Source organism: Strongylocentrotus purpuratus, unplaced genomic scaffold (assembly GCF_000002235.5).
Source record: "Strongylocentrotus purpuratus isolate Spur 01 unplaced genomic scaffold, Spur_5.0 spur5_scaffold_6, whole genome shotgun sequence".
Taxonomy (NCBI): Eukaryota; Metazoa; Echinodermata; class Echinoidea; order Camarodonta; family Strongylocentrotidae; genus Strongylocentrotus; species Strongylocentrotus purpuratus.
Genome location: NW_022145612.1, coordinates 33,435,965 through 33,450,646, shown reverse-complemented (window position 1 = coordinate 33,450,646; position 14,682 = coordinate 33,435,965). Strand labels below are relative to the sequence as shown.

General features: G+C 36.6%; 1 protein-coding gene across 3 annotated transcripts in view; it reads left to right on the top strand.

Annotated features, from left to right (window-relative positions):
* Positions 1-13,792, top strand: part of LOC115918270 (ATP-binding cassette sub-family C member 9-like) — a 42,847-nt gene extending 29,055 nt beyond the window's left edge. For 2 of the 3 annotated variants that reach the window (XM_030972038.1, XM_030972039.1), the window contains exons 26-29: positions 122-252; positions 1,176-1,254; positions 5,066-5,174; positions 5,762-5,981. In XM_030972038.1, coding sequence (XP_030827898.1) covers positions 122-252; positions 1,176-1,254; positions 5,066-5,174; positions 5,762-5,945 — 503 coding nt within the window. In that variant the 3' untranslated portion in view covers positions 5,946-5,981. Of the gene's footprint in view, positions 1-121; positions 253-1,175; positions 1,255-5,065; positions 5,175-5,761; positions 5,982-11,251; positions 11,386-12,250; positions 12,314-13,287 lie in introns of those variants that run through there. The other variant, XM_030972040.1, reaches the window with a different exon arrangement.
* The last annotated feature ends 890 nt before the right edge of the window (positions 13,793-14,682 follow it).

Below are 14,682 nucleotides of genomic sequence, written 5' to 3'. Positions count from 1 at the left end.
TGAATCCAATGACCGAGGTAATAGTATACATGTATCTGTAAAGCGCTTTGTATTACTTGTATTAAACGCTATATAAGCGGAATATTATTATTATTATTATCATTCTTAACTCACATAATAGGTTCTGTAATACCCCCTGCAATATGGCCAGAGGATGGACACATAGTGTTTGATAGCGTCTCAGCTCGCTATGCTAAGGACCTGGATCCTGTTCTTAAGAAAGTCTCGGTGCATTTCAAAGCTGGTGAAAAGGTGAGATCCTTCTGTCAAATTATGTCAAATATCACGCATTCAGAGAAATAAGATTCCCTGGCCAGTATTAAACCTGCCCATTGAAGCTAGGTTGTGTTCAGGGTTCAATTCCTTGATAATAATTTGCAGAGCTTATATAGCGCATATCACATTATGATATAACATCTCTATGCGCTTCCAAAGGACTTTGGATATTATTATCCCAGCTTTAGCTCCGGCAACAGTAGCACTCCATGCATTCAAGGGATGAATCCTACCAGGTACCCTCCTACTACACCTGAGTCGAATCGAGTCAAATCGAGTTTGGCAATGTACATTTTTTTTAATGTCTTGCAAAAGGACGGGATTTGAATCCTGTACCTTGTGGTTCACAGTCCTGAGACTTATCCATTAGACCACTAGACCACACACCTCCAAAGCAGATGACTAAAACCACAAGAGAGTTATGTCGCCAATTCTTTTTACGAGGCCGCCATCCATCTCCAGCCTAACCGCTCACGATGGCGGTCTCCTGCGTTCCAAATTACCTCTCTAATTTATTGAAAATATTTCATATTTCTTATGTTATTGTATGCTTCGTACATGTTTATCGAATGATATAATTGAACGTGATTTTTCATTTAATTACTTTTGTAAACATTGTATTCATTGTATTTGTTATTGTTCGAAATTTTGTACTTTGAATTTGAATTTGTATATTTTTGAACGCAGAAATAAAATCAATCAAACAAACAAACAAACAATTGTGTGTATACAAGTTACGCGTATATTGTTTGATTGCAGTTTTCTGATTCTTTTGTTTTTAGACTTTGAGATGAAAAGCAGTAGTATGTCTATATTTAAACTTTCTTTCAATTATTTTGTAGCTTTCATCGTTTCTTCATTTCCATTTCTCTCATTTTGACCTGCTATCTTTAATACAGATTGGAATATGCGGAAGGACTGGCAGTGGAAAGTCTTCTCTTACTCTCACTTTGTTCCGTATCATTGATATGTTTCATGGTAAGAGATCCCTCTTTAATGATTACATTTGTGAGAGAGGTGAATACTAAATGAATAATAATGAATGATAATGAATAATGCCTGAGGCTACATTTGTACATGTGTTGTATTTTTCAATAATCCACCCCCTTTTTTCGTTCTCCTGACCAGATTACAATTAGGTATCACAGCTAAAGTTTGAAAGTATCTACATTTCATTTCCCCTGCCAATTTCATTTTAGAGCACATGGAAAGAGGAGTTTTGATACCTCATTTGTCAAATTTGAATAAGTACTTTTGAAAATACGGCCACTTACATAAGAGACGAAATGGTCAAATTTTGCGTAATTAGGCTATAACTGACAATTAGCCATTTTCAAGGTGACATAATTTGTAATTAATTGATGAATCACCTTTCTTTTCAAGAAATCTGTTCTCTGTAAGGATTTCTACATGCCTATTTTTTTCCAGGTTCTTTAGACAAATATTTTTTTTTGTGGAATTTTTCAAATAATAAAATGAAGCCCATTTTGATGCGTGTGACAAAATGCTATTTTTGCGTCGCCGGAACAAGTTTTCATGGGTTTTGAAACATGGCTAGATTTAAGAGTATCTATGAAGTGGGGCTGAATTTCGGCATATCTGAGGTATGTATATAGCTTAATCATTTCTGTAAGTTTGGACCATCAAATCCATTTAAATTAATTTTAAATGGCATTTGAAAAAGGCTCTAAACTCTTAAAACTTCATATTTTAAAGCACCCTTAAGCTTTTTTTTGTGTTTTCAAGTCTGCCTAAATTGAAAACCGTTAATGGTAGGGGAATGAATTTTGGCACATCAATAGAAAGTATGGCAGTGGCGGATCCAGGGGGGGGGGCACAGGGGGCACGTACCCTCCCCCCCGGCCAAAAAAATATGTTAAAATCAGCCCTAAATTCCCCCAAAATGTACTGAAAAACAGGGACGTGCCCCCCCCCCCCCCCCCCAACGGAGAAAATTAAAAAATTTCTTGACCCCCCCCCCCCAAAAAAAAGTGCCCTCTTATCCCCCCCCCCCCCCCCCCCCCCCCCCCCCCCCCCCCCCCCCCCCGCTTATTCAGCGGTTGGCTGAGTCGTTACGATTTTTTTTTAGACCAAAAAAGAAATTAAAAATGTCCTCTTACCCCCCCCCCCCCCCCCCACCTCCCTCCCCCCCCCCCCCCCCCTAGGCCTACCTAACTTATTTACTATATAAACAAAAATAATAACAAATCCCTTTTAATTGAAATTCATAAATTGAATCCACGATCTTAAATTTAAAAACTCTGGGAAAACAATAAATGCCCTTTAAATCCTTGGCGTGGGTTCGCAACTACAACATGAGAATAGAGACACCAGTATGGGCGGTGCACGGCCGCCGAGCTATCACCGAGTGTGTGTGTGTGTGACGTTGGGTTTTCATACAGACGTGCATCAATCAGATTTGATAACTGAAAAGACACTGCCTGAATTTAATTGGAATTTAATAATTATTATCCAAAGATCAGAAAAGCCGTCATAACAGTTATTTGATGTAGATTGAAACACACAAAATATTTTTTTTCTGACAAAATTTGATTAAATTTTCACTCTGTAAATTGACAAAGATTACACAAGTTTGTTCTTGAATTTCTTAAAAAGTAACTTTGAAATTCAAAGTTCACTCGCATGACGTGTGAGAAAAATTGCGAGTGGAAAAACACAAACATGTATTATTGGTCTTGTGATCGCTTTAAAATCTGTTTAGGTTACGATAGCATAATAATTCCGTCGAAATATATATGTATTTACTAATTTGTTCGCCAAATGCTGCAAATCCTGCCTCAGTTTCGATATTTGAAGCCTCAGATTCATGCTCCGTTTCGGATCTTGATGGGACGGCAAGCGGCGGGTGCGGTGATGCAACACGTGGCCGCCACGTTGCCCGTCGGGTCCCTGTGCGAAGCTGGGGCTTGCTCGCTGTAGTCACTCTCGCTCAGTGCGTATTATACACAGAGTAAAGCTGTACTAACCGGATTCGCGCTCTAGCGCCATTTAGCAGTCATTCTTAATATTTACATGATCGTATTCTCCAGTAAATTCTCTTTCTTCTCGTATCAAAATTGAATTAAAAGTATGTTTTTCTGATATAGAAAAATTGTTTCAAACTTTTCACTCTGATTTTTAACGATCTTTTTGAAACATACCCCCATCAGTTTTTATATGAAAATAAAGCTTAAGATGTGCTCTTTCCAACCAGTGGATTTTTAAAACTCAAAGACGAATGGCGTTCAAGCGAATTGAGCTAAAACTAGGGATACAAATCGGCCGTCAAAAAAAAATGGCGACAAACGAAGTGAGACCGTACGAATTAGAGGGTAAATCTCAAGCAACTGTGTCGTAAGTAATTAATGGATTTTGATGAAAATGACATGACATGAAAGACAGAATCCTGAGCTTTCGAGAGACATATAATTTTATAATATTTATTTTTTCCATGATATGAAAATCTTCCTTCACAAAGAGAGAATTTACGTGGTTGAGCTCTGTGTGTCCCCACTCAACGCAGCTCTTCTGTGATACCTATTACAATATAACAAGAGCCTGAAATTATGCTATGAAATATGCAAAGATATGTATGTAAATAACTAAACAAATAAGTGGCTCTTGAACAAAGTTTTCCATCCACATTTTCTTTTCTTTCTTTTAATGAAATTCTTGAATTACATTTGTTCTTACTATTCAAAACATACACAAATACTCCTTCCACTACAGACGAGCTATCATAAGAAATTTTTCTGGAAATAGGTTAAGAAAACTGTAAGTATTTATGTTTCTCAGATTAACACAAACTTACTCACATCATCTTAAAAAAAAACCACAACTCCCATTTGCACATAGTGACCTGTGACGAGTACATGGTGTTGGCCTACTTACCCTGATTTTCTTATCTTTCAATGCTCGTTACTCAGCCACTATACATTTTCCACCAAAATTATTAGGCACATGTCATTTATTTGTAATCTTGAACATTTAGTGTAAGTTTCATTGGACTATGTAGAGGTGTCGTGGTCGAGTGGATATGTCACCGGACTGTGGATCACAAGGTCCGCGGCTCAAGTCCCGCCACGTCACTAATGTCCTTTGGCAAGACATTGATCTACATTTGCCACTCTCTCCACCCAGGTGTTAAAATGGGTACCCGGTAGGATGCGAAAGTTAATGTGGTTGGATTAGCAAATGGCGCTTGTAAAGTGGCGACTGGCTGGAATACTCCCCAGGGAGTGGAAAATGTGCATACATTGTGTAGTGGGTTAGCCTTAATCCGATGACCGGGGTAATAATATGTTCCGCAACTAGAAACAAAGTATTAGGCGCATTATAAATGTGAGCTATTATTATTATTATTATTATGTGAGAATATATTTTCTATATTTACCAGAACTCAAGTTTATCTTGAAATTTACATTTTTTGTTGTTTATTGAAATGCAACGTATTTCAAAACTCATCAGGAGCTGAACCAAAGAGAGTGACAAATTTATCTAAGTATATGCATTTGCCATTATTTCCGGTGAGCACAAGCTCACAAATTGTAATATGTAGGATATAGGAATGATAATGCCCTTGTATCTAAAGGGTTATGGTGCCTTTCACTTTTAACTGTTTTATTCGTAAAATATCACTTTGCCTTCAAAGCAAGTGCTGGTGCTGGTTCTGCTTTCTTCAATTAGTTTATTAGCACATTTGTTCTTGACATTCATTTGTTGAATGTTTGGAAAGGAAAAACGTGCCGGCATCAGAAGGTTGATATTTCTTATTTTTGCTGTTTCTCAGGTGAAATTGTGATTGATGGGATCAACATCACTAGACTACCACTGAAAGAGCTGAGGACACGTCTGGCTATCATTCCTCAAGACCCGGTATTATTTACTGGTACTATCAGGTAAGACCTTGAGTGACCCAAAACATTGTTACCATTAAAAACACCTTACTACCGGTACCCTAAAAGTCAGGGGGAAAAGAAAATAATTAGTAATTCAACTCTTGGAATCCATGCACTTTCCTTTTATTCTGCATGAAAATCTGGAAATCTTTGACTATACCTTAAAGTAATTCGGTAACATTGCCTCAGATTCTGAAACAAAATCCTGGATTTAGCTCATGCTGTAATCATAATTATAAACCTTCAGGTCAGTCAGGAATCCCATGACTTTAAAAAAACTCATTGCCTGTCTGATTATCAAGATATTTATGATTGGAAATCAAAATGTCATTCTTCGTTTGCCTAACGGTTTGTATAACACTACAGTCTATTGGGAAAAAATGAGTATGGTAAAACCGGTCACTTAAAGATTTTCACTTTATTGAGGCACTTCATGATCATTTTGAAGTGCAATTTTTTTTTAGGGCTTCAATATTACACCATATCACAGACACTGATAACACATAAGGCCATGCATCTCAGATTTAAAATTGTTAAACAATGCCTTTAAACTAATCTCTCTACATGTCCATTGGTTGTTGATGCAGGTTTAACCTCGATCCTATGGGAGACAGGACCGATGATGAGATCTGGCAATCTTTGGAGATTGCTCAACTCAAGACTGTAGTGACAGAACTGAATCTAGGATTAGGTGAGTCATCTGTTTATCCAAATAGTAATTTAAGGAAACAGACTAGGTTGGTGTTTCACAAAGACTTAGATCAACTTTAAGTTGGACTTAACTATGGCAGGCCATTCATGCAACTGTTTGCTCCCACCATTTACTGGCATTGGTCTCTCAAGGGACATACAAATCATGGTCACATTTCTACAAAATTTACATTTTTTGATAGTTCATTATTGAAGAAAAAAGTAATATCTAAAGATCATAATGGTGAGAGAAAACAGTGGCATAAACGGCCTGCCATAGTTAAGTCCAACTTAAAGTCGATCTTAGCCTTTGTGAAATACTCCCCAGAAACTAGAAATGTTACATGCTGTGCAATATATATATATATATCCCGCACCATCATGTAGTATCATCAAATGCTTTTTTACCGATGCCAGATGCTGTTCATGTAGGAGTAGCAGGAGCTTGCTTTAATGAATGTGTGTGATCTTTGTCAGTTATGCTTTGCTTTTTCTGGAGGTTAAGATTTCTCTGACTCTTATTGATGATCAAGATACTTGTCAATCTGTGTATAGAATGAATCTAGGTTGATTGTCATTGATTGCTCTTTGACATCACATGGTTCTACTTGAAATTCCTCAGTGGATGAGAGTTTTAGTGGTGAATAAAAATTTTGTATGCATTTAGCAGCATTCCCTATACTGGCTATTTTCAGTAGCACTGAATGTTCCTGCAGCACATTGCATTCCATATTGGCCCCATTAGTGAGAATCATTAGAAGAGAAGTAAAGCTCAAACTTGTTGAGCCAATTAGAACTAAATTTTAGCTAGACACACTCTGAGCACAACCAATTTGACTGAATGCGCCTAGCAGGCAGCCGTCTCTGTTCTTGCTCTGAATTTTACCGTGTTTTACTGATAATCTGAGTGTATGCTGTTTTATTGTTGATCAACTGTCATCTTATGTACTTGTGACACTGCATGACATTTTTGAGGTGATGTATTTATATATTAGATACCGTACTGGAAACTGTTTTTCTAAATTTTGATTCAACAGATGTGTACACAGTACATGCAAGTAAAGCCATTTTACACTGGGCTGTTACACATACTGCATGGATGTGTGAACGTCGTTCGTGTGTGACTGATTTGCCTATCCGTGGTGTGACATTCATCTACATACAATGAATAGTCTTGATACGCACTGATGGATACTTACAAAGTATACGTTCTTTTCTACATTGCCCTATGTATAATTATCGGCCTCCGTGGACATTCGAGTTACTCTAAACATGAAACTGCGTTTGTTCCCGTTCGTGTTCCTAGCCGAGCTCATAAACAGCTTCATCGTAGCGGATATCACAAAACACCAATTAAGTATTATGCTAGTGCAAGTACAACTTTCACTTTACCTATCATTTGTTGCGGTGATGTGGAATCTAACCCGGGTCCGTTCGAGTTGACATCATGCAATACAAATAAACGATATAAATATACGCGAGGTGAATTGGTTAATATTAACTCAAATTCTTGTGGGAAAAGCTTACGACTACCAGTCCAGACATGGAAAACAATATCAGAGCTCGAAATTGGAAAAGAGTTTAAAACCCGTCGCGGCTGCAGAGCTGGTGTTAGAAAATTGAAGCATTTCAAGCATCCCATTCCGATTATTCTACCTACGGCCCGTACCAAGCTCCCTAAGAAATACCCTAGGTTCCCTAGCCGAAGATGCTTGACTTCTGCCCCAGTCGCCCCTCAGTCTGGGTGCGATTTGCCTTCTTTTCTTTTAAGCAATGTCAGATCAGCATGCAATAAGTTTGATGAGCTATCAGCTGTCATCTCGTATCTTCATGTAGACATTGCAGCTATTACCGAGACCTGGATTAGGAATGACTGCCTACTCGTTAACTTCTCTATACCAGGTTATTATCTCTGCACTAAATCACGTACTAATCGTATAGGTGGTGGAGTAGCTATCTACGTGAGAGAATTTTTTAATCCTTCTCCAGCCGATGTCCAAGTCCCTATAAACCTTGAAGTGACTTGGGTGAAGATACGCCCTCCTCGTCTTCCAAGATCCATCTCCTGCATTTACTGTGCAGTCGTATATTACCCTCAGCCTGATGTTGAACTTGAGACAGAACTCATAGATCATTTGGAAACAACTATTGATGTTATTTTAACTAATCATACGGATGCAGGTTTTGTAATATTGGGAGATTTTAATCGAATGAATATTGATCCGGTGCTTTTAACCCACTCATTTCGTCAAGTCGTTGATTGCCCTACTAGAGGGGCTCACATTTTAGATAAGATTATCACTAATATTCATCAGTTTTATGATAAACCACAGATTTGTTCTCCTATTGGAATGTCTGACCACAATTCAATTATGTGGTTTCCTCTTAAAATCAAACCTAAATTGCCAAATACTACTCGTTATGTATTCAACAGACCCATGACAGATAGTGCAATAAGGGCGTTTGGACAGTGGATATCTTCTTATGATTGGCCAGAAGTGACTCAAGATGTTGATGTAAATGTTCGATGTGGTTCTTTTTATAGTACTTTAAATAATGCAATTAACATTTATTTTCCAGTTCGTATGGTATTATTGCACTTTAGAGATAAGCCCTGGATGACAGGTGAAATTAAATCTCTGATTCATAAGAGACAAATTGCATTTCATCAGGGTAAGGGAATTTTGTGGAAACGTTTAAGAAACAAAGTAAATTCATCAATTCAGAAAGCAAAAGTTAAATATTACAGGTCACGTATTCAGAAACTTAAGAAAAGTAATCCTTCACGATGGTATCAAGAAATACGCATCCTCACAAAGGGAAGTCGTCAATCACTCAATATCCCAGTTGATGGTGTTGATCCTAGTGAGAGAGATAAAATTGTGAATGCGATAAACGAACATCTCATATCTGTCTCTTCTGATTTACAACCACTAAATTTAGCAGCTTTACCTGCATACTTACCTTCAAGAAGTTTACCCAAGGTATATCCTTGGCAGGTTAATAAAATTCTTTCTAAAATCAAATGCTCGACGGCGAATGGCCCAGATAATATTTCAGCACGCCTAATCCGTCTTTTTTCTGTTGAATTCTCGGGACCTTTAACCTATATAATTAATGCTTCTTTTAGTCAAGGAAAAGTTCCGGCCTTCTGGAAATGTGCTATTGTAGTACCGATCCCAAAGGTGAATCCTGCACGAATTGACAAACTCAGACCTATATCATTAACAGACCACTTTGCTAAAGTCATTGAAGGTTTCATCGCAAAGTGGATGTATCAGGACATTGCCCAACATATTGACCCCTGTCAGTTTGGAAACCACAAATGTTTATCGACCTCACACTGTTTGATTAATATTCTTCATTATGTTTTTTTAAATGCTGAGGTACCAAAAACGTCATCGACGATACTTCTCACAGATTTTCAAAAAGCGTTTGATAGAATAGATCATACAGTTGCCATCAAAAAGTTAATTGAAATCGGTGTACGACCAGCGGTAGTTTACTGGATATCTGATTTTCTTTCTGAACATAAACAAAGAGTTCGCTATCACAGCGATCTCTCAGAATGGTGTCAAATAAATGCAGGTGTGCCCCAGGGTACGAAACTTGGGCCCCTAATTTTTCTTGTGATGATAAATGATTTCAAATCTTCTGAAAGTATACATATGTTTAAGTATGTCGATGATCTAACCCTAGTTGAGTGTCGTAATACAAACCAAATTTCAAACATGCAAGAAGGTGTAGAATGTCTATCTTTGTGGGCTGATATTAATAAAATGCAATTGAATCCTACAAAGTGTATTAAAATGGACATTTGTTTTTCAAGAGTACCAGTCAATCAGTCTTCCATTATTCTCGAAAATTGTGTTCTTTCAACTGTTTCACAGGTGAAATTACTTGGTGTCACGATACAAAACGACTTGAAGTGGGAAGCCCATGTCAGAGATATTGAAAAAAGAGCGAATGCGAAACTATATATGCTCCGTTCTTTGGGAAAGTTCGGTCTTTCACATGAAGATCTGATTACTATTTTTATTGGCTATATTCGCCCAATCCTTGAATATGCTACTCAAGTTTGGAGCGGAGGTCTCACTAGTGCACAAAAACAACGCATAGAAAAATTACAAAAACGTGCATTGAGGATTATCTTTGGAAAGGATTATCATAGTTACGCAAACGCTCTTACTAAATCGAAATTACAAACATTGGAAAGTCGTCGAAATGACTTATGTGTTACCTTCTTTAAAAAAACTCTTTCATGCACAGACCAGTTCAAACAATTTATACCCCAAAGAGCACACAATAGAACTTTGCGAAGAACTAACAAGATCCCTGAACCCAGGTGCAAAACTAAACGTATGCAGAATAGCCCAATCCCAGATTTGATCCGTTTGTATAACAAAAGTTTTTTATGATTGTATTTAATATACTCTGAAACAAATTACAATTTCGTATTCCTTAGTATATAATTAATTCATAAATTTGAGGTCTGATTTTTTTAGTCAAGTTAGTCAATGTATTTTTTATGACATGAAGAATGCGATGCATATCTATATTTATATCTTAATATCTCTAATGTTCACCTTATAATATTCATATTTGTCTTGCAATGTATCTTTGTATTTTATCAACATGTACATAATTGTTTTCCCTCTCTGTCCATCTGTCCCGTTTCTCCCCTCTCTCTCTCTCTCTCTCTTTCTCTTTCTCTTTTCTCTTTCTCTTTCTCTTTCTCTCTTTCTCTTTCTTTCTCTCTCCTGCTTTCCCATCTCTCTTTCTTTTTAACTCAAATTTTTAAATTGAAATATTGTATAAGATTAATGGTATATGGTATATACATGCTCTTCATAATTATGTAGATTGTAGTGTGACATCTTGAAATGTATACTTGCTTTTTTCCAGCAATTTACTCATGTGCAATTCAGTTACTTTTTACTGTGATATCACTTGAAATGTATAATTGTATTCACCATCAATGTTTTATTCATGCACAATTCAGTTACTTGTAACTGCGATACATGGAAATGAATCAATAAATACCATTTATCTATCTATCTATCTATCTATCTAGATACTGTTCAAAAACAAGATATTTGATCTTTATCCAGAGGTCAAATTACACAAACTGAAAAGTTCCTATATCTGCACTATTGAACTTTTGTATAATTTAATTTCTCAAAATATTTGATAAGAAGTACATTGATGAAGTATAATTGATAGCAAGTTTTTGCAGGTTAGAAAAAGTACAGAATGAGCTAATTTTACCTTTAGTATGTTCTATTAAATACTGAATTACCGTGTGCACTCTTTGTGAGAAAAATTATGGGTAGGAGCCAGTAGTTTTCAATTTTTTCTTATTTCCATGATTCTCTTTATTATACTAGACTCGAACATCTCTGAAGGAGGTGAGAACTTCAGCGTTGGTCAGAGACAGCTCTTCTGCCTCGCGAGGGCTTTCCTTCGTAAAACAAAGATTCTAGTGATGGATGAAGCTACTGCTTCCATTGACTTTGAAACAGTAAGTAAAGTTGTTACTTTCATCCTCTTCAAATATCTGTTCTGATATCATGCATCTCTTGTAATGTTTTTAATTGTTACCAATCAATCTCATTAAATGAATTTACACAGTTCCGACCACTTTGATCATTTCGATTAATGGCTAGAATTTTGCGGCTGCGCTACACTTTTTGCAAGATGTCGAATCACAAGCTGTAAAATTGGCCTGTTGCGGCTTGCCGGTGGAGGCGCTGTTCATTATGAATCCACCCTATTTTCATATTGTACCATAATGTACCACTATTGTACCATAATTTAGCCAAATTAATACATTGTATATATATATTTACAGCACAAATGTCCACCTATTCAGTTACCTTTTCCTATGTTAAAGGGACTCTGAATGTTTGGGGTTCTGTGCTGGTACAAAATTCTCAAAATTATTTCAAAATTTCAGTTTTGAATGTTACTATTGTGAAGAGAAATGGCAAGGTCATGTATTGGTAAAAGCAACTCGAGAGGTAGACTTCTCAGCTCACTCATTAGCACACACATACATATGAAACCAACATTCAACCTGGGTTCTATGCACATGGCTTTGTTATATCAATTTTGTGATACTTTACTATTCACACACAGAACACCTACAATATAGTGGAGTTTTCTGTGATTGATTTAACTGGTATGTGTAATTGCAATAGACAAATTATGGGTGGGGGGGGCAGGAAATTAATTCCTTGTAATATTTTCAACTGAGGGAGTATCAAGAAAAAATCTCATTTAAAAGGATTTTTTTCTTTTTATTGTTATACCAACACTAATTTTCACTTTACGTACATGTATTTGTGCAATGCAAAATAATTTCTTTTGATTTTTGTTCTTATTAGGATCACATTCTGCAGGAAGTTGTTGCGACTGCCTTCCAAGACAGAACAGTTCTTACCATAGCAGTAAGTAGGACCTTATATTCCTTGTCTTTTTTCTTCATTACTCTTCTCTTTATTCTCTATTTTCTCTCACACAAACTATCCATCTATCTAGCTCTCCCTGTCAAATTTCAATGTTCCTTTATGTCTTTTAAAGCCCCTCTGCACTAGTTTAGACAGAGGGGATGAGACCTCCCTGCAAGGTCACTGACAGGTGGTTATCTCATCAAATCAGCTCTCAATTAACATAAGAAAAAGAGGATCATGGAGGACCAACAGGCACTGATTAGGCATTGTTTGCTATAAAGAGGGCGCAAGTAGCTATAAGTAGTGCAGTGGGGCTTTAAACAAACTATCAATCCATTTCAGGTATCTAGTTTTTCAAGTACCAGTAAGGCAGACCCCTGTATTTGTAACATTAACATTTGTCATTAGGCCTCTCAACCAGGGTTATCGTGAAAGCATCCTTTTTTATTGCTCCATGTATTACATCTTGGTTCATGTCACTTGCACTGTTAAACCTTGGACATTTCTTGATAATTATTACAAGTACATTTGCAAGTCTTTCATTGAACCTTATTTGAAGTCTCACTCTCAGGAATTTTTCCTCTAAACTTAAAGCTATACAGTTGAGTTCTTCCATGGTCATTCGATTGCATTGTGAAAGAAACGGTGTGGAATTGATCAGAAAAAGTTGATCACATAGCATATTGGTATTGGTGTGTACTGCAAGATTCTGGAGTCATCAAAATGATAAAAAATTTGGCCCAGTCTTTGTAAAGTAACAAGCACTGTACACAGAAAGATGCATATGGGACTACACAAACATGTGGCATAATGCTTTTCAGGGAACAGTTTTTCTTTGATGTTTTTCCACACTTGCATAATAACAATGATAACGCTCACAAAGTATTTTTCACCTCTCCTCAGAACTCAACCTTCTCTTTAATCATGCTTTCAAATCTTAAACTGAATCATACTTTTTGTTTTGTTAATAGCATCGTGTGGCAACAATCATGGACTCTGACCGAATCCTGGTCCTATCAGAGGGTGTGATAGAGGAGTATGGAACACCCGAGGCTCTACTGGCCAAGGAAAATGGAATCTTTGCTTCCCTGGTCGCGAGTGGCAAATAAATCCTCCACTTGCTCCCTCGAAAGACATAAATATGATGTTCCATAATGTAGTGTATGATATCATGCTGCCAATTTAAAGAGTACATTTTTGTAATGATTAAATCATTCTACATGTATTGTTATACAATAATCTCAAGATCACATTAGGTCAAATATAATATCTGAATGCATTCTGTATTTCAATGATATGTTATTTCAGTGAACCTTGCTATAAATAAGTGAGAGTACAACTGGCAATTTTTTGATATGTGTGGGATATTTTTGTTCACATGATAGGAATAAATGTATTGCTTCTTTTTTCTTTTCTTTTTTTCATTCTGCTTTAAGTGGATGACCTTTCCACATGTTCTGAATTCAGAAAAAAATATGTTGTTTTACAAGAAAATATTGTTACAAATGAACGAGTTTTCATGTGGATTGTGAATAGGAAATCTTATGAGATGTTGCAAATGTCCCGATGACCGCTTTCTTATATTGAATTATCTATTTTTAGTGGACCTCCAATATCAGAAGTCGAACTAACCCTTTTTCAGAACTGATTTACATTAATAAGGAGACTTGAAACTAGTTCTCTATTCACTATGAGAATTAAGCAAGGAGAGTCATGTAGCTTGTTAAATCTTTGTATGCTGTGTGTAGCAGCATTTTAGCTTTCTGTAGCTGAAGGATTATTATAAGTAGTACATAGTGCCCAAGTTCAATGAATGGAAACTTAATTAACACATAGTTTAATATTCATCAGCTACATATTCACACATAGAAACTTGTACATGTATATTACGTACTATCAACCTTTAAAAATGCCCCAGTGATAGGGATCATATTATTGATGATGATAATGGTGAAATTCATGATTTTGATTATGGAAATGATGATAATAGATCTATACAGTGCGTCCCAAAACAAACTTTACACTTTTGTAATGGCTGCCGAATAAAAAAATATATGGTTCTGGGGCGAAAGCTCATAAACTCAACTTTCATATGACACCCAAAAGTCCGAAAATAATACATGCTTGGGTGAGCACTGCTCACTTTTGTAAAGGGTATGAAAATTAGGTTGCGCAGGAATGAGCCTTCCAATTTGTGAGAGGTAAATCCTTTGGAGCTCACCCTCAATGTTGTAAGCTTTTTTACCTCTCACAAATTGGAAGGCTAATTCCTGCGCAACCTAATTTTCATACCCTTTACAAAAGTGAGCAGTGCTCACCCAAGCATGAATCGTTTTCGGACTTTTTGGTGTCATGTGAAAGTTGAG